This window comes from Miscanthus floridulus, chromosome 7, assembly GCF_019320115.1.
Source record: "Miscanthus floridulus cultivar M001 chromosome 7, ASM1932011v1, whole genome shotgun sequence".
NCBI classification, from domain to species: domain Eukaryota; kingdom Viridiplantae; phylum Streptophyta; class Magnoliopsida; order Poales; family Poaceae; genus Miscanthus; species Miscanthus floridulus.
Window position 1 is genome coordinate 109,851,045 of NC_089586.1, and position 19,071 is coordinate 109,870,115.

General features: G+C 43.1%; 1 protein-coding gene across 1 annotated transcript; it reads left to right on the top strand.

Annotated features, from left to right (window-relative positions):
- Positions 1-4,324: 4,324 nt before the first annotated feature.
- Positions 4,325-8,100, top strand: LOC136464230 (probable tocopherol O-methyltransferase, chloroplastic). The gene is made up of 6 exons (XM_066463189.1): positions 4,325-4,791; positions 6,072-6,241; positions 6,385-6,489; positions 7,158-7,361; positions 7,562-7,664; positions 7,793-8,100. Exons 1-6 carry the CDS (start codon positions 4,419-4,421, stop codon positions 7,900-7,902), a joined length of 1,065 nt encoding a protein of 354 aa, XP_066319286.1. The 5' UTR covers positions 4,325-4,418; the 3' UTR covers positions 7,903-8,100.
- Positions 8,101-19,071: the final 10,971 nt, after the last annotated feature.

Genomic DNA, 19,071 nt, shown 5'->3' on the forward strand with positions numbered 1-19,071 from the left:
CGGCGCCATCAGGCAGCCGGCGGTGGCGGGACTTCTTCCCGCACGACGGCGGTGGCGACGGCGGCGAGTGTACCCAGGTAGGAACCTCCCCTTTTCGTCCTTGCTTCTTGGGTTAGGGTTAGGGTTAGGTTCTCTTTCTAATTTCTTTTCACTTTTCTACCCTAGTCTAAATTTCGCACTAGAACCTGGCTCTTGATGCCATTGATAGATGTCTTGGACTATCTAGGCGTAGATCTAGTGGGTAAAACATAACTTAGATAAGGACTTTGGTTATGTACCTCGCTGGACCGAGTCGCGACCATAGCGCCGCCGTAGATGTAGCAGCGACGTGGAGGAGCTGTCCAGTGGCGGAGGCGAGGGCAGGTGGAGCTTCCCGTCGCTCACAGCGCTCCCTCTAGATCGGACTAAGGTTAAACTCGGTGGGGAACTAGCGGCTGCAGTGAACCTCGTGTCTCGAGCTCCAACTCTCACCTCCTTTACATAGCGCTGCGCGACGGGGGCTCACCAACCAGGAGAGCGGCTGAGCGCCCCAATTAGAGCGCGAGTAAGAATCCAATTGTCCGTTGAATAAAATTGGTGGAGATCATCCTATCAATAATCAATAGGAAGTTTTAGTCGGACAGGTTGGACACGAATGCCACTCACATTCACAGACCACACCCCTCCCTTTCCTTCAAGATGGCTCAAAGCTAGCTAGTAGCCAGCCGCCCGGCCTGGCCCTTATTGAGTGTGCAACTGGGGCCACTCACGTGCTTCTTCAGAATTCAGAAAGCCATGGAGCGATGCCACTGCACGCTGCCCGCAAAGTGAGAGAACTGAACACGGTCCAGAACGAGAACATATGTCGCGTTGGTTGGCGCCGCTGCTGTTGCTTCTCGGTAGGTGGCAGTTCAGTACTCGGAGTAGGCCACCTGGTTTGGTTTGGGGAGCGAATGCAAGCAGTGCAGGAACGAAAAGCACCCTGCCTGGTGCCTGCATGCATGGCATGGCACCTCGCATCCATGATCCATGGTTGTCCCCGGCCGGGCCGGTTGCCGTCGATCGGGTGGCCCTGTTGCCGATGCGCCGACAGGTTTGGCCTCCGCGCTTCAACAAGACAGTTGTGCGAGTTCCGCTTCGCTTCGGCATGATTGCCTAGCGTGCGGTGGCACCTCTGTCGCCTAGAGTACGTACGTATAATTGCTAGGGACCGAAGCGTACCGTGTATGTCGCGGTGCATAGCAGACACTGTTCGTGGACCACCACTCGTACCCGAGATACACCATGCACATGTTCAGCCTACTGGCATCCATCGTCCATTCAAATTCCCATATCCGTCGCAGCACCCCAGAATAAATGGAATCGAGTGACCCGCGGGCTGCTACCGGCCCAAGTTATCTAGCGAACATTGACTCTAGAGAAAGTACTTTCTCCATGGACTGGGCCACTCAGTGCTAGCGAGCAGAGTGCGTCGTGCTCTTGGAGTTTTTTTTTTAATTTTTCATTTGTTTTTGCAAAAATGTTTGTCCCCGTCCAATAAGACATTTGACGACCATTATTCTGTTGTAGTCTTTTATTTATTTATACCTTTTCGAACGACATGTTGTTTCACTTTGTTGGCTGACTGGTGTTAGGTTTGTGGAACGAGGTAGTCTATCATCATCTTATTTCTCAAGTTCTTTATTTGGTTTGTGGAATAGAATGAGTTGATCAATCACCACCTCACTCATCACAAGCTAATAATTAGTACTAGTATGATTAATGAAATTATGTCACTAAATTTAAAAGATGAACGCATGATGGATCACCTTATCTAGAATAAGTTAATTCCCCAAACCAAACACTCCATTAATGTGCCAGCTTGGACCAAATGTTGTTTCAAATGTATTTAAATTTTGTAGCCAGAATAAATGTTCAAATATAACACTTAGTTCACCATCTCATTATATACTGTTATAATTATAATCTCATACAGGGGCAGAATTTTGTTAGGGCCAAGCTAGGCCACGGCCCCCCTGTCCAACGCGATTTCCCTTTGCTAAATTGTAATTCCTTTACCGTTTATGCAAGATTAGTACTCATTTTTAAAGACTAGCCCCTCCTGAGACTTTTGATGAATCTCTGCCATTGATCTCATAGAAAATGGTGATGATGTTTTTAAAAAAACGCTAAAAAAGTTTGACAAATCTCTGTAACTTGTCGTCTTCACAAATTTGAATAGGATTTTACTGTTTGAAATTGTCCAAAATATTGAATTTATCATTTAAAATTGTCACAAGTTCTATGTATGGTGCCAGCCATAATTTGCCACAACTAACCTTAAGTGAGTGTAGCTAGAAAAATTTTGAGCCTCATTGTGCTATGTTTAAGGGAATCTTGGTGTGTGTTTTTACTCTATGACAATGGAGCATAAAAGAATCTTGTCTAGTTACTAACCAAATACTTGTCAACTTGATCAAACTTGTTTAAGGTGAAGTATGATAAAGTGTGGCTAGTACACCTCATCAAAACAAAAAAAATGTCGAAAAATGGAACTGCGGGCTTTTATACAGCACACGTAAAAAAAGAAACTATGTCGGGTCTTGGGTACTAGAGTGAGGCCTATATTTGGGCCATGCGTGCGGGCTGATTCTAGTCAAGTTTGGGCCGACCGTTTCTCGTTTCCAGAAAATATGGACAAATTCCGATTTTGCAAAACGACCACCGCGTCCGTATTGGCCCTGTGGCCCATCTGCCTCACCTATCGCTCTCACCGGATTTGCATTTCCATCAATTCTAGTACAATCCACAATCATGTACTGTACTAGCACTAGCAACCTGATAGCGAAGGCTACTGAATAACTGATAGCATGTCCTTTAGGTACTCTAAATTCCACTCTGTATTTTCATTTGGCTATTAATTTAGTCCATACAGTTTCTTCTTCACATTTCAGCATACTCCAAGGACTTCAAGAAACTAGCCAAATCTTTCTCTATATTTTTATTCATATTTTATTGGTCAATACTTGTTTCCCTTAGTTTTTAAAAAATTAAATCTATACTCTTAAGCGCAAACAGTTTATACAATCAGTCGATTTTGAGGAACTTTAGTTTGAAATAGTTAATTTGTTGTATATTCTATCAATAAAAATAGGAGTGATTCTAGGAGATTGATATAGTTACCTTTTGAACAGATTGATATAGTCACCTTTTGTTTTTGTTTTTTTGAAAACGAATGGAGTTTCGAAGCAAAGCAACATGAAGAAGCACCCTTGCAAGCTGCCGGTGCTAGTATTTTTTTTTCCCAATTACACTTTACAGAAGCAACCACTTATATTTGCCTTATCAACGTATATGCACACATCTTATCCCTACGAGCACCTTTAAAGACCGAGTTGGTATATTTTAAAATTGACAAAGTTACCATAAATATAAAAAAACATCACAGTTAAATTTTAAGATAAATCGATACGCTCAATTCTAGCCGGTCCTAGGTGCTAAGCCAGCCTGTCAGATTTGATTGCACTTGCACTATAGTGTACCCAACAACAGGGATGGCGAAGGCTAGTCTGCTCGAAGCTCAATTTTCCTGCGTGGTAGCTAAAAAAATTATGTCGAGTCTGATATCGTGTGTGCACAATCACCTGTATGATGCATAAATTCATTAGATTCATTAGATTATGTCGGCTCGGATAGCGGCACCAGCAGCTCTGCTTCCGCCTTCGCAGGTGAGTTCTCCAAATGCACCTCCTTCCCCATTTCTTAATCCGCTAGGGTTTCATCCGTAACTTTGCATATTTGTGCTCCCTTTTGATGAAGCAACGGTATTGCTTCTGTTGTAAATGGAGAAAGCAGAGATTGAAAAGCCCATACTAGCTAGTTGTTCAGGACTCGTAGTAGGAGAAAGCAGAGATCAAGTAAGCCCCGTAGCTAAAAAAATACCTAAGGTGCCTGAAAATTCAGGTCAATGGTCTGTTGTGTCTGCTTGCCAGCATATACTGAAGATTTAGCTACTTAAGGTTCAATCTTTGTTCAATGTTTGGTGTTTGCTATCTGTTGCAATGTATTCAGCTCATTTCTTTAGTAGTAGACTCTTATATAAATATTAAAGGTACTTATGGGGTTGAATGCTGCAATTATTGGATATGTTGAATTAGTAATTAAAAATTGGAAACGTCAGCGTTTGGCATAATCTCTGGGCTTAAAATAATCAGGAGACAACGTGAGGGCTTAAAATAATCAGGAGTCCACATCACGTTGTCCTTGTCCCTGCCCTGCTGGTACTTTTTTTTTTGTTTTGTTTTTGGAGACGCTTGCCTGCCGGTACCTCTGCTTTACCAATATAGTACTACAGCTCACTAGACTACCAGTAGTACTGCAGAACAGTGCGCGCACAGAGCAGCCACAGCCCACGCCCCTCGCCTTGGCCTCTTTAAGTACCGTGCATCCCGGCGCCGCAAATGGCTCACGCGGCGCTGCTCCACTGCTCCCAATCCTCCACGAGCCTCACAGCCTGCCGCCGCGGCAGCCACCACCACCGCGCCCCTTCGCACGTCCCGCGCCGCTCCCGCCCTCGCCGACGCGGCGGCGTCGTCAGCCTGCGTCCGATGGCCTCGTCGACGGCTCAGGCCCCCGCGCCGGCGCCCCCGGGCCTGAAGGAGGGCATCGCGGGGCTGTACGACGAGTCGTCGGGGCTGTGGGAGAGCATCTGGGGCGACCACATGCACCACGGCTTCTACGACTCCGGCGAGGCCGCGTCCATGGCGGACCACCGCCGCGCCCAGATCCGCATGATCGAGGAGGCGCTTGCCTTCGCCGCCGTCCCATCCCCAGGTGCGTCGTCTACGCCCGCATATCCTGGTCGTACGCTTGGGTCCACTGGGACCGGCTCAGGATATCGCTTCCTGATTGGTTGAAAACGGCTCGCAAAGCTAGCAAACGGCCCAGCTTTTTCTCTGCAATATAAATGGTACGGGTACAAGAAAAACGACTCACGGCACGAGGCCTGCACGCTGTTTGTTCCTTCGCTTGCTTGCTCCTTTGTCCGGTGTAGTACTGTACTACGGTTGTTAATAAAATTTTCTCGCTAACCTGCGATCTAATACTGAGTGTACCCGCACAGCATCGTCGAGAGCCACTCAAGAATCAAGATCACAAACAGAACAAATCTGATGACCGATCCTTGGCCGTGTCGCCATCGGTTTGAGGGCGGAAAACTGAGCTCGAGTTGGGATTGCTGGCAGAAATGTGCTGTACTTGAGATGGAACGACGGAAGTGTAATCTGTTTATTCGCTGTCCCTTCTGAGTTCTGAAACAGTGGTGCGATTGAGACTTGCTACCTGCTGCCCGATTGGAGTGCTCTTGATTCTACGACTGAAATTTAGTAGTGTATGGTTGGATAATGCACTCAACGTGAACTAATTAAAATTTTCATTTTTCTAATGCGTTCTACTCATCGATTAGTCTCTTTTAGTTTTTGGTAGACTATGATTAGTTAGTGTTTAGGTCTTCTATTTGGCATTCAAAACATGGACTAAACTTTAGTTTAGTTCATACAAACATGCCCTAAACTGCAGACTCATGGGTTATGCATTCTGCCTATCTTCATGGATTGGACGGCAAGATCTGTGACTCTCCGTATCAATCTTGGATGCATTTTCTGCTCTCTTAGTTGCAGCTAGGAGCCTACGAGTACCAACACTGATTACAGTGGCTATATCCATTGGAGATCCAAAAACGAGCAATGATTATAATTCATAGCGAACTGCACTTAATTAGGTTTCTTTTGGTGAATTCCACCCATAAAGTTCGAGTCTATGATTTGTTTTGGTACATGTACTCACCTTTTGAACTAATCATTTGTTTATTGACGACGATGTTTACGTCGACAACCAGTATAGTAACTAACAAACAAAGCAATTCCGAGATATTGCTGGTTTGGTAGTATATGCCTACGTGCATTCGTAGGGATGAGTTGTATGTGTGTACATACACATGTGTGTCTTTACTTTTTTTCAAAGTAAAATCTCCAATCACAATTCTATCCTCATGTTGATGCACCCCAATGCAGACTTCATGTTTTATTAGGTTTCCTATTTATTTTTGCGTGCAGATGATCCGGAGAAGGCACCAAAAAACATAGTAGATGTTGGATGTGGAATTGGTGGTAGCTCAAGGTACTTGGCGAAGAAATACGGAGCGCAGTGCAATGGGATCACGTTGAGCCCTGTTCAAGCTGAAAGAGGAAATGCTCTCGCTGCAGCTCAGGGGTTGACGGATCAGGTGGCCACTGCACCAACTCCTACCTCTCTTGCAAATTGTTTTCGATTGGTGAATTACCTATACAGCTACCCTTGAGACTGACTATATCCACCAGTTTCTAACGTCTCCCTTCCTCCACCCCGGCGACCGGCGTGACGAAGCAGGTTACTCTGCAAGTTGCTGATGCTCTGGAGCAACCGTTTCCTGATGGGCAGTTCGATCTGGTATGGTCCATGGAGAGTGGCGAGCACATGCCGGACAAGAGAAAGGTAACGTATTCTATTCCCCCCTTTTTTTAAAGACAAGGCGGCATGGCTTTCCACAAAAAAAAAATCGACATCTGCAATCAGATGATGTAAAGGCATTGCGGCAAGTCGGCAAGGGTCGCCATGCTGCCCTTTTTCTAATGCGTTTGTTAGAACTGGAAAAAAGAAAGCATATCAAATATGGAACGATCTCCTTTGTGGATACTTTTAGAGTTATCGGGCACAGAGTCAATCACAGCCATGCTGCCTTATCTTTCAAATATTGTCAAAAGACACAGAGTCAATCACACCATTTGCAGATGGTATACCACCCGAGAAGAAGAAAGTTCACAGAAACCCACCGATCTTAACCCAGAAAGGCCGGTGGGTTTTTGTGTGGATACTGGATACAAGCTGGACTGAATCCAGTCAGCTGCTTCGGAAAAACAAAGAAGAATATGCAACGATTGCAGTCCAGAACGTATACTGGTGTGAGATAAATGTCACGGTGCTGAAAAACTAAAGAGGGTGGTTAAAAGTTTGGTTTATTCAGTAATTCCGGTCGAACAACATGAATATTTGAATCCAAGTGACCAAGTCCTAGATGAATATTTGAATGTGTCGATTTTACTTACTATTTTATTGAATTATTAATGTGTTTTGCTTGAACTCTCATCTGACTCTCGTATTAGTTTGTTAGTGAGCTGGCACGCGTCGCGGCTCCTGGAGGGACAATAATCATCGTGACATGGTGCCATAGGAACCTCGAACCATCTGAAACCTCGCTGAAACCCGATGAACTGAGCCTCCTGAAGAGGATATGCGATGCATACTACCTCCCGGACTGGTGCTCACCTTCAGACTATGTGAACATCGCAAAGTCACTGTCTCTCGAGGTAAATACTGATTGTATTCTGAATTCTGATTGGATTTGAAAGATCTTTTTGTATTTAGCTTGCTTACAAATCTGCGTCGTCAAGATCTTGACTACCTCTCTATCCACCTACTAGCGGACCACACCAAATTGGCAATTTGCCTATGTGATATCAATCAACATATCATAAAAGATTTTTTTCGTTGTTGCATGTGGTGCCAGGATATCAACACAGCTGATTGGTCGGAGAACGTGGCCCCGTTTTGGCCCGCTGTGATAAAATCAGCACTAACATGGAAGGGCCTCACCTCTCTGCTGACGAGCGGTATGCAACTTAATTCTCCCCCACCCATCTTTGTTAAGGCTCTGTTACTGAGTATGGACTGCAGCAAAAACTCTTGAACCCATCGGGACCTGAATCGGTTTGGCATTGAATTTTGTCTCTGTCTCAAGGATGGAAGACGATCAGAGGGGCGATGGTGATGCCGCTGATGATCCAGGGCTACAAGAAGGGGCTCATCAAATTCACCATCATCACCTATCGCAAGCCTGGAGCAGCGTAGGCGACCAAGGAGCAGAAGTTTACTGCCGCAGCGCCTCTGCCAAGTACAATAATGTAGATCCGTGGCCCCATCGCCGTCTACTTAAAAAAATACTGTACCAGAATGAACAGTCTCCTTGGACATGTTCGCCAATTGCCATGACTGTCAAATAATTTTCTACCACTCGTCGAGATATTTCAGATTCACAGTTCACAGGCTTCCATTAGTATTGATCGAGACGTGGCGTTTTGGTGCCATTCGGCTGACCTTAAAATCGGTTTGTTCGACTTTTTTTTTCAGATGAAATAATATTTTTTTCTCACAACAATTTAGCCGGAGCAATGTTTTTCAACTAAATTCAGCTAAACCAACGGAACCTTTGTTTGGAGGGTAGGATACTGTTTCCCACGCCGGGACTCATTTGGTCGACACGGCATAAGCCTTTCTTATCGTAGCCGAATCGCCGTCTCTAATAAGGTGGCTCTGGCGAAGTGACATTTGTAGGCTCGACGTGACGACGTGCCAATGGCCGTCCCTCGCTTTCACGGACGAAAGCTCTCAGCCAGCCAAGCCGTGCAAGTTGCCGTGGACGACTCAGTGAGACCGCGCAGCGTAGCATGTGAGCCAAACCTGGCAGCTGGCACGGCACCACTGTCCACTGCTACTGAGGAACGAAGGCGACTAACCAGGTGGGCTCGACAATCGGCGTGGCCCAGACACAGTCGCATGGGGGATCCAGTCCCGCCTAGTATGGGCTGTAGCTCCAGATGTACCGGGCTCGGTATTGATGGGTCCATAAGTTAGTACATATTGGCCGAGTCTCGTGTATTGCTAGAGCCTATCTATAAAAGAGACAGATCTCTGGACAATTTTGGCATATGGCTAGGAGCCTAGGATTCAAACTCTTCACCGGTTCAAACCCTTTTCCTTTCAAAAAGCGATTAGTTCTTTTATTTCAATCAATGAATATAGAGCTAATTCTCTCGGTGCTACTGAAAAATATTAAATTCTCTTGTGTTCCACTGCAGCAAAATTTTATCCATTCCGTGCCACTGTCATCGTGTTCTGTTATTTTTTTGAGGTAAATATTCACGGGAGAGGCATTGTTGTCGGTTGACAATGTTGCTCCAACTAGACTGACATAACCGGTTAAAATGACATAATTTACACTTCATCCCAAATTATAAGTATTTTCTGCTGGTGCTAGGGGAATGGACACTCGTCGAGAGTAAGGTGGGCATCGAGCCATCGAGGTGGTAAATTGGGTGCACAGGCAGCCAGGTGAGGCACTAGAGTTTGAGTGCACTGAGTTCACGCGCCGCGGCAAGTATTGTCATCAAGTAGAGAGCGCCGAGTGTGTGCCACAACCTCTAGGTGTGTGTTTTTATGCACGCGGGGTAAATTACTATAAAAAAGTTAGTCATGTAATTTGAATGACATTAATGCATCTTTTGGTTCCATTGTGTAAATAAAATTTGATTAGCAGCAAGACTAATCAAATACCGTATGCAAATTTTGTCATAGTGGCATGATCTCATGCGTCCATGTTCCACTTATTTTGTTGTCATGTTAATATGATCTAAACCTGCAATGAAAACCAAGCAAATAAGCAAAATTTTACTTGTTTAATTGGAGGGGCAAATGTGTCTTTTCCACAATAACGTGACATGGAAGGAATGAGAATTTGTGGAAGTGGCACACAAGGGAATTTAACAATTTTAGTGATACACAAGAAAGTCATTTTTTTGGGCATCTAGAGAATTACATTGGCTCATGAATATATTATGGCTATATCTAGATTAGCTAGAGCTAAGAGCTAAAATAACTCTATGTAATTTAAATAAACCAACCAATAGCTTATATTCATTGAACCATCCAACCATCTAGCTAACAAAAACTAATGGCTGGTTGCCTTTATCTAACCACCTAGCAACAAAAAAAAACTACTCGCTGGCTTACTGCTTGAAATCCAACCAACCAAACCTGATGTTATTTACATCAAATGGTGCACGGAAATAGAAGTATGGAATAGATCAGACATATCAAGCAATGTTTCAAGTTTAAAACCTCATATCCTTGTGAACATGTCTGTGGCCTAACGTGAGATTTAGTAACACCTTAGGTCTGTAGTCTAGTGGGATGAGTGAATTAAAAACATGTCTAGTTAAAAAACATCCTCATCGCATCTGAGTTATTTCAGCAAGATGCACATGGCCTCAGGCATGTGTTATGGTCTCATGGATGCTTAGTGGCAAGTAGCTATCAAAGTTTGTCAACCTGCACACCTGATGATAATTTTCTTTTTTAGTATAGTGTCATAGGTCTTTCCCTAGATCGATTTTTTAAATGACCTTATAAAAAAACTAAAGGGTTAGTACTCTAGAAAACTTATGTTTCATTTTCTCCATTTGAGTCTAAAACTTCATATCCATATAAAGTATGATAATCGCTAGATTAATGTATTATAGATGGATATTTGAGACCTCGTTGGCGGGCCCAAGGCCACTAACCATGGACGCCTGCCTAGTCTTCAATGCTAGTGCGCACTTAGACATTCGTCCTAGCACCCTCTATCGGAAGGTTCGAAAATATGTAATTTCACCTATGCTTCTTTAGAGGGTTGGCTGTCTTTTGGTCAAGTTAAATGCGCTTATCTTGAATTTTCTCACCGTTTAGATCCTTGAAATTTAATTTATTTTAATAATCATAATTTAGACACATATTAATTAAGTTAATATGCTTCTATATGGAATATATTTGTACATTACTATGGGCCATACGAGAGAGATACTTCTGTGTTGCATTTTTACCACAAGGGAGCAAGGTGAAAAGCGTGTTATAAGTTGTAAAATAGAAACATAGCATGCTGATTTATAGAATCAATTTCTATCTTTTACTCAATGAATTTAAAATAGGCTTATACGTGAACCGTGAAAAGTCGCGGAATATCAAATTACAAGCTGAATAGCCTAATCTATCGTATAGATTCCAATTTTCCTAAAATGAAAAGATCCGACCGTCCCTAAAAGAAATCTAAACTATGCTCCTCCTTCGTACATATGATTTTTAGGGGCGGCTCCAGAGGCTCTGTAGGGGCGGTTTGTCCAGCCGTCTCTATGGAAGGGTCTCTACAAATCATGCATTTGTAGGGGCGGTTCCCAGGCCGCCTCTACAAATCGATTTGTAGGGACGGCTGGTGTTTCCAGCTGCCCCTATAAATCGATTTATAGGGGCGGCTCGTATTACCAGCCGCCCCTACAAATTGATTTGTAGGGGCGGCTCGTATTACCAGCTGCCCCTACAAATCAATTTATAGGGGCGGCTGGAAACACCAGCTGCCCCTACAAACAGGTATTTGTAGGGGCGGTTCAACCTAGAACCGCCCCTATAGTACGTTTTCCCGCTAAAAAAATTCGAATTTACAATTCAAAATCGCGTTGCCGAACGCCCCGCGACCAACGTTCCGAACTGCGTTCGCGTTGCCGAACGCCCCGCGACCAACATTCCGAACCACGTTCACGTTGCTGAACGCCCCGCGACCAGTGTTCGCGTTGCCGAACGCCCCGCGACCACGACTACAAGCACAAGAGTATTCTGTAAATTACAATTACAAGTCCAATTCACAAGAATATATACAATCCATCATTAAATATATAAATTCCATACACATTGTTATCAACGTCCTAGAGCTGGCCTTTCAGTCTCACGAAGGTGTTGGTACTGAGGATTTGTACCTAACTCAGACTCTCAGTCATGGTAGGCGCCTCTGATGTGTACAATCTAGTCCAATATGAAGTTGCAAAGGTCACCGACGAGCTCTAAGAGTTGGTCATCCTTGTATGGATCTCTTTTCATTTCTTTCTCTTCTCTCCACTACAAGAGAACAAGTTTCGATTTAATATTTCATACCATGTACGAAGTTTTTATACTATGGGTGAAGAGGTTTAAACTTACCTTTAAGGGGTGTCTCCTGTAAGCACCGGTGTTACTCATCATAGAACATATATAATATCCACAATGTACACTCCTAGGCTTCTGCTTAGGGCACTGTGTGTTTTGCATATAAAAATGTTAAGTAATGCTTTTGACAACCATGTAACGGAGTACTAAAGAAGTAAGTTACACTTACCGCACATAGTATTTTTATAGCCAGCTTTTTCTTCCTTGCTGGATCATGCCTTCCATGATGATTAGTGACATAGAACCTAAATGCTCTGTTCGAATTATTTTAGCAAATACAACTTGTTAGTATCTAAAAGTAAACGTTACAAGTATGTATACAAACATATAAGCTAATGAGGATTGTCAATATGTATACGTCTTCAGAATCGATATGAAGTCTTTGTATATCACCGTGTCCCTATCTAATGAATCAAAGACCCATGCCATGCTCCTCCAGACATCGACGGCTATACAAATCCAGTGGTTGCTGCATAGATTTAATCATAGAACTAGATAAGCTCTTTTGCATCGAATAAAATATATTGAACAAAGCTTTAAGTATAGAGTTGAACTTACTCGAAGCTGTATGGTAGCCATATAGTAGAGTGTTGTTGGAGATTTTTGAAAGCCAGGGCAATGTATGCCGCAACCTTAAGGGACTCTTCCCTTAGTTTTGCCGTACGGATGTGCTCTTTCTCCCAAAGAGTCTTTGCAGCAGCTAGCTCTTTGGCATCCAGTGTCCACCGTTTAGGGTAATTAAAATTTGTTTGGGCTATAGCTTGAGGGTCTACATACCCGGCTTTCACACTTGGCATTTGTTTGACAATGTGCACTTGCATTCTACAAATCACGATGTGGGTTAGTTACAATAAAATTCAAAGACTACATTCATATCATATCGGGAGGACAAGGACTTACAGGTACCACATGCGAATTAGATTCATCTCCATTTCTCTCAGGTGAAAGCATGTTTGCATGTCATTGAAGTTAAAGACAATTTTCTCGGCTAGGCTTCCAAATGTGCCGGTGGGAAAGCATGCTTGTATGAGATCTATGCTCGTTGGGAGAACACGCAAGTACCAATCATGGAACCTTTTCATTCCAAGTGGTAGGCGCTGGATGTCCCGGTTTGGTAGGAAGGGCTTGCCTCTTTCATATGTTTTTAGATAATCCTTTGACCATTTGATGGCATCAACATTTGGATAATTCTTTGCAATTTGGTGAAGTTTGCTAGTGACGACCTCCTCAGAACCCCGTGATGGGACTTTTTTAACTTGGTTCTCAGGCTTAAACTGGTCATGGGAATACCACTTAGACACCGATAAGACATCTTTTATCGGAACATAAACTGCCTTATGGTGATTGGATGCTTCTTTCGAAGTTCCCATTCAGGCACGTCCTCATCTTCTTGTGCTGTAGATTCTTTAGGAGGCACTCGTTGTTCATGTATCGGTTGTGCTTGTTGAGAAGACTGTGGTATCTCATGATGCACTTGCTCGGTATGAGTTAGAGAAGGTTGTGGCATCTCATTAGGCACATGCTCGCTAGGAGGCGGGGAAGAATGTGGTATCTCAGGAATATGGGGGTTACAAGATGATAAAAATATCTCCCCGACCTCAACAACCCGCTCCAAATTTGGGAGAGGGGGAGGTGGCGAAGAAGCAGTCAATATAATATCCTGTTTGTGCCAGAGGATGAACTATCCCATAACGTCTCCGAGTAACACTAGCCCCTTAGGAGTTGCATAGTCTATCCTCCACTGTATGAACTCGGGCTTCACTGTATGCACCTCGACCCTAGTGTAGTCCGACGATATCTTATTATTATGGTGTAAGCCACCAGGAGGATGTGCCACACCCGTTGTTACCTCCATCACAGTGTTCTGCCGGCCGCTGAGAAGCACCAAGGTGCAACTAGTTGATTCCCGTATGCAATCGACTGGGGTTGTGGCTGCATCGGAACCTTGGCTGCTAGGAACTTTCAGAGGGCTGCCAACTAATGCCAGTTCTCTCAGCAGCGTCACTAATATCCGTGGCTCCATAGATAGTCCTTGCTCCTCTAGCGCCTTCGCAACTAGAGCCTTCACTTGAAGCTCAAGACTAGTCTCCTGGTCTCGGCCATGTTTCTTATACATGTGCTTATCCTCTTCGAATCCTTGCTTCCAGGTCGTCCTTTTCCCTAACCCCTTGGTGCGGCCTGTGTGCTCCTTGTTTCTGAAACCAAGGCTAAGCTCATCCCTCTCTCTAGAAGGATTGAATGAGCCCTTCTCCTTGTCTTTAGCATATTTTAGTATCCTTGATACCACCTCTTGGGTCTCCGGCTTATCAAACTTAAGATTACCGCTGGATGATTCTGTACTCCTCGTATATATCCAGTTCCTTGAGCGTACCTTCAAATTCGTCACATCGATATTCCCAGTAGCTGTGGCCTCTTCGTCCATCTTCCTAAACTGCTCTTCCTTGGCATAGTAGCCACTAGGGCCTAGATGATGGTGGTGTTTGTTCATCTTCGCCAGCTCGGTGTTACGGGCACTGAGCTCCAATGCCTCCAATGAAGTCTTCTGAGCCACGAGCTCCTCCCATTGACTAGGAGTTATTTTGCCGAACTCGTTGAAGGGAGTTAACCCCTTTTGGATATACTTCGTGTTGAGCTCCGACCTCCAACGTTGGAATGACTCTCCCATCATCCTGATAGCATTTTTTTACCAATTCGTGCTTACCCTCTGGAAATCTAAAATTGATCTTCAGCTACCTATCCCATAGTGCATTCTTTGTGTTCTCTGGTACCTCTCTCTAGTTAGGGATTACTGGGTTCAATTTATCTCTTACTAGGGCCCCAATCGTATTACGGAATCGTCCTCTTAATTCCTTCAGCTCAAGGATCTCCCCTGCTGGCCCGACCTCTGTTATCACATAGCATGCCTTATCTGGATATAGATTTCCTTTTCTATCCCCTCATTTCCTCTTAGGCTTAGTAGTCGTGGTTGTGTCTTGAGTTTGTGGAGCAAAGGCATCATGATCCGTCTCTGTGACTGTTGCCTCTGCTCTCCTTTCCTCTACTCTGTCTTGTCCAGCGAGATATCGCAGATGTCGACATCGTCTTTTCTGAGTTTTAGGAGGGACCTGTATATATGATAGGTCAAAATGTTAGCAGAGGTAACACAACCAAAGTTTTAGCAAAATTTACAAGCTAAAGCTTTTTCTCTACCTCCTCGTTCGGGTCAAAATCCTTATCCAAATCTTCCTCCATTGGCCTCCTTCTGGCTTCACGTGGGAAAGGATCCTCGGGACTTTCATATCCCTCTTCTGAGTCATCATCATCCTCTTCTTCTTTGCCTTCAGCCGCCTCTCCTTCAGGGCCTTCCTCCTCGTCACACTGCTCCTGAGTAAGCATCACTTCTAGATCCTTTTCTACCTCGTTATCGAACTGATCCTGAGTAAGCTGGTCCTCTAGTGCTTGCTCCTCAAGGGTTGGCTGCTCATCATGCTCGAGGCATCGGGCTACACTGTCTAGTGTCTGCGATATTATTTCGCGCTTTGTTCTAATAGATGCAAGAAAGTGTGCTTTAGATACACGAGAAGGTATAAGAAATAAAAAGGTCTATAAAACAAAGTAGTCCTATAAAACAACAATATGTCAAAAACGAGAAGTAGCAGCAGTAGAGGCCTCAGAAACATGTCAATCATCATCTGATCTTGAACTTGGAGCATCAAGGCATCATAACAGAGAAGAGAGGAGAAGGTAATGTAGGGGCAACTGCTAATGATGCCAAGTTCCTCATAAGTTCTTGATCATCAGCTCATATTCCATATAATGTATGGACTTGGATAATTTCATCATCGGCAAAACAAAGGAGAGGAGAGGGGGGATTTGGCAAAAAAAACAACAGCTGCTTAGCAAACATAGAGAGAAAAAGGTGTAAAAAAGCAACAACTATTGAGTAGAGGAGTAATAGTAGATAGAGTAATAGTAGAGGAGTAGAGTAGAGGAGGAGTAGAGAAGTGTAGCAGCCAGTAGTTAAGAGTAGCAGCCAGCAACTAGGGAAGAGAGTAGAGTAGCAGCGAGCTAGTAGGAGTAGAAGTAACTAGCAGTAGCAAGTAGAGTAGTAGTAGTTCAGTAGAGTAGAGTAGTAGTGGTAGTTCAGTATAGTAGTAGTAGTATATACAAACAGTTGTATCCAAAACAATCAGCTATAAGCACCAGTTCATTAAGAATTACAAGATAAAAATAGTGTCATCCTGGGAAAACATAGGTATTTGGGAAAAATGAAGTGGAGTAAGTAACGAAAATAACAGGGTTAAAGAGCAGTTAACACATAAAATGGAACTTATATGTTTTAACCTAAGTTTATATTAACAAAATATTTACATAGGATAATTTCAATGTGTATGACTCTAAATTGAAATGAATTTGGTCACATAGGCTAATTTATAATGCCAAAGTGGCATAGTAAAGCAAACTGCTTTGCTTATGACAGAAACAATACCACAATGAAAAGATATTATTTCCATGTTGTGGCACAATGATAAAATCATGGCATGCCTCTACCAAATATAATCGACAGGTGGTTCCTAAAATTAAAATTGAAGTATTAACAAATGTGTAAGCAGCGGCTAGCCGATCTTAAGTTTTACTTCTCAGGTACTGCACCAATTTTTATCTTGCAATATACAAGCACTGTATTTGATTTGGTATACGTATGTAAGATGTCAACAAGTTGTTTATATATCTGGCGTAGAGCTAGTCTGGAAGAAAAAAAAACTTGTGCGTGCGTAGGTAACATTTTCTTCTCTTGTTCAAGTTCAAATGTCAAGTAAGCTGTCTATTTAAGAAGTGAGTATCCCCATTCAAAAATCAAAAGAAACTGCCGGTATTCAGTTCAGTGTATATGTTGGTTGACCAAATCAAGCTTTATCTAATTTAAGTAATCAGGCTAGCTAGCTAATGTGGAACATTGCTTGCTTGTAGCCGACAGACTGAAATACAACAGATCAACTAAGAGATTCCTGGACCGACTAATCATCAGCATTTGTAACACGTATGCGAATTAAGATTGATGCATCATCCCAACCGAGCTGCATATCTACAGGGGATATCGAATAATCATCACTAATATTATCCTATTCTCATTTCTCAGCATGAAGAATCCTGATGCAGAATATGCTCACGTCGGAGAGCCTGAATGATCCATAGTAAATCACAAGGATTTTCATTCAACAAAATCAAGAGCCCTAGCTACTAGGTACATTTTATTTTGGCTCCTAGCTTGTTCTGATATCAAGGGCCATTGATCTAGAATGTTTAGCTGAAAATGACAGGCGTTCAACAGGAGTGAATTTACCATGTATTTCAATGCCATGATAGTTTTTTGTTAAAGGGCGAGCTGGGTCTGCCCAGACGCCTAAGCCTTTGAAACAGATGTTAAACCGTTGAAAATTAAAGTGCATGTTGGAACTTAGCATGCAAATATATGCTCATGACAGTGATTTGGTAAGGGTGGCTCAGATATTGAAAGTAAATAAGCATCACTTCCAATCTTTCATCATTACACAATTTGTTACAGTTAGTTTGAATTAGGGTTCACACCATACTTTTGGATCCGTATTACCTAGATATAGCTAGTTTGAATTAGGGTTCGGGTGCTCAATTTTGCCCAGAAGGAAGGGAAGAGAGTGGGGGTGGGCATACCTGGTGTGTGACTGGAGGATGCTCGTTGCCGACAAAGGGTCCGGCGAAGACCTAGGCAGCTGGGAGTAGGGCGGCGGCGGTCGGCAAGGCCATGTTCAGCCGGCCGAATCTAGTCCTGGGGTAGGCGAGGTGAACAGGAGCGGGGTGCCGGGAGCCTCAGTCGTCGGCGTGCGGGGACGGGACGCCGGGGGCCGGTCGCGGGGCGCCAGGAGCCTGCGTCGTCGGTGCATGGGGGCGGGCATCGGGGGCCGGGTGCGGGACCGCTGGAGGCTGAAGGCTCCTCGCTCGCCGACGGCGTCGCCGCTCCTCTGGAAACCCTAGGGCGGGTGCGCGGGAGGGGGCGCGGGTGCGGGGAGGTGGCGCGGAGATAGGGGGTGTGGGGAAGGGGCGCGGGACGGCGTCGGCGGGGAAGGGGCGCGGGCCGGCGTCGGCGGGGCAGCCTGACGGCGTCGGAGGAGAAGAGAGCGCCCAAATGCAGACAACACCCGTGTGCCCTTGCTTTTATAGTCGCGATGATCTGTAGGGACGGTTTCTGATCCAATGACCCCTACAAATGCATTTGTAGGGGCGGTTCCTGATCCAACCGCCCCTACAAATATATTTTTATTTTTTTAAATTATTAATTCTGTATTATAAAAATAATTGTGTATATATAAAACAATTGTGACCAAAATAAAAGTAATATAAAAACAATTGTGTATATGCACAAATATAATATTTTGTATTATTCTATATATGAAGAAATATATATATAAACAATTATACTCAAAACAAAATATAAAACAAAAAAACAAAAAATAAAAATTTTAATTTTAAAACTTCGACTATAATTTTATGACATTAAAAGTTGTATAACTCATCAACATGTACAACTTTTATTTTGGTGATCTTGTCATGTGACTTTGTTTGAACGATTCAAAATTTGAAATTCAAATAATTTTAACTTGAAATAATATTTTGAAAGAGTAAATGATTTCAGATGAAAAACTCATGAATACCAAAGTTGTAGAACTCATCAATATGTACATCTTTTATTTTGATCATATTTTCATTTGACCAAATTTGAATAGTTGAAATTTTGAATTTTAATAATTGACAACTTTAAACAAGATTTTGAAACCTTAAATGATTTCAATAATAAAAGTCATGAACATAAAAGTTGTTGAACTCATCACTATCTACAACTTTTATTTTGATCACTTCTTCATATGATAAAGTATTAGTAAATATTGTTCATAAATTCACATATGACTCATAATTTTCTGAACTATACGAGAAACATGTTGATTTATGAACAATGTTTATTATCACTTTGTCAGATGAATAAATGACCAAAATAAAAGTTGTAGATCTTGATGAGTTATACAACTTTGGTATTCATCACTTTTTCAGCTGAAATTATTTAATGGTTGAAAATCTCGTTCGAACTTATCATTTTTTTTAAATTTGAAAGTTTGAAGTGCTCAAACTTTGTCAAATGAAAAGAATGACCAAATCAACACACTAACTTGATAGGCAAGATTTTAGAAAATTTTAGGAAAAAAATCATCACATTTAGAG

What these genes read in the sequence shown, in the direction of transcription:
- LOC136464230 (XM_066463189.1), top strand. Translation starts at nt 4,419, where the DNA reads ATGGCTCACGCGGCGCTGCTCCACTGCTCCCAATCCTCCACGAGCCTC. An exon ending in ACATGCCGGACAAGAGAAAG is followed by an intron (nt 6,490 to 7,157) that starts GTAACGTATTCT and finishes CTCTCGTATTAG; the next exon opens with TTTGTTAGTGAGCTGGCACG. An exon ending in CACCTCTCTGCTGACGAGCG is followed by an intron (nt 7,665 to 7,792) that starts GTATGCAACTTA and finishes CTCTGTCTCAAG; the next exon opens with GATGGAAGACGATCAGAGGG.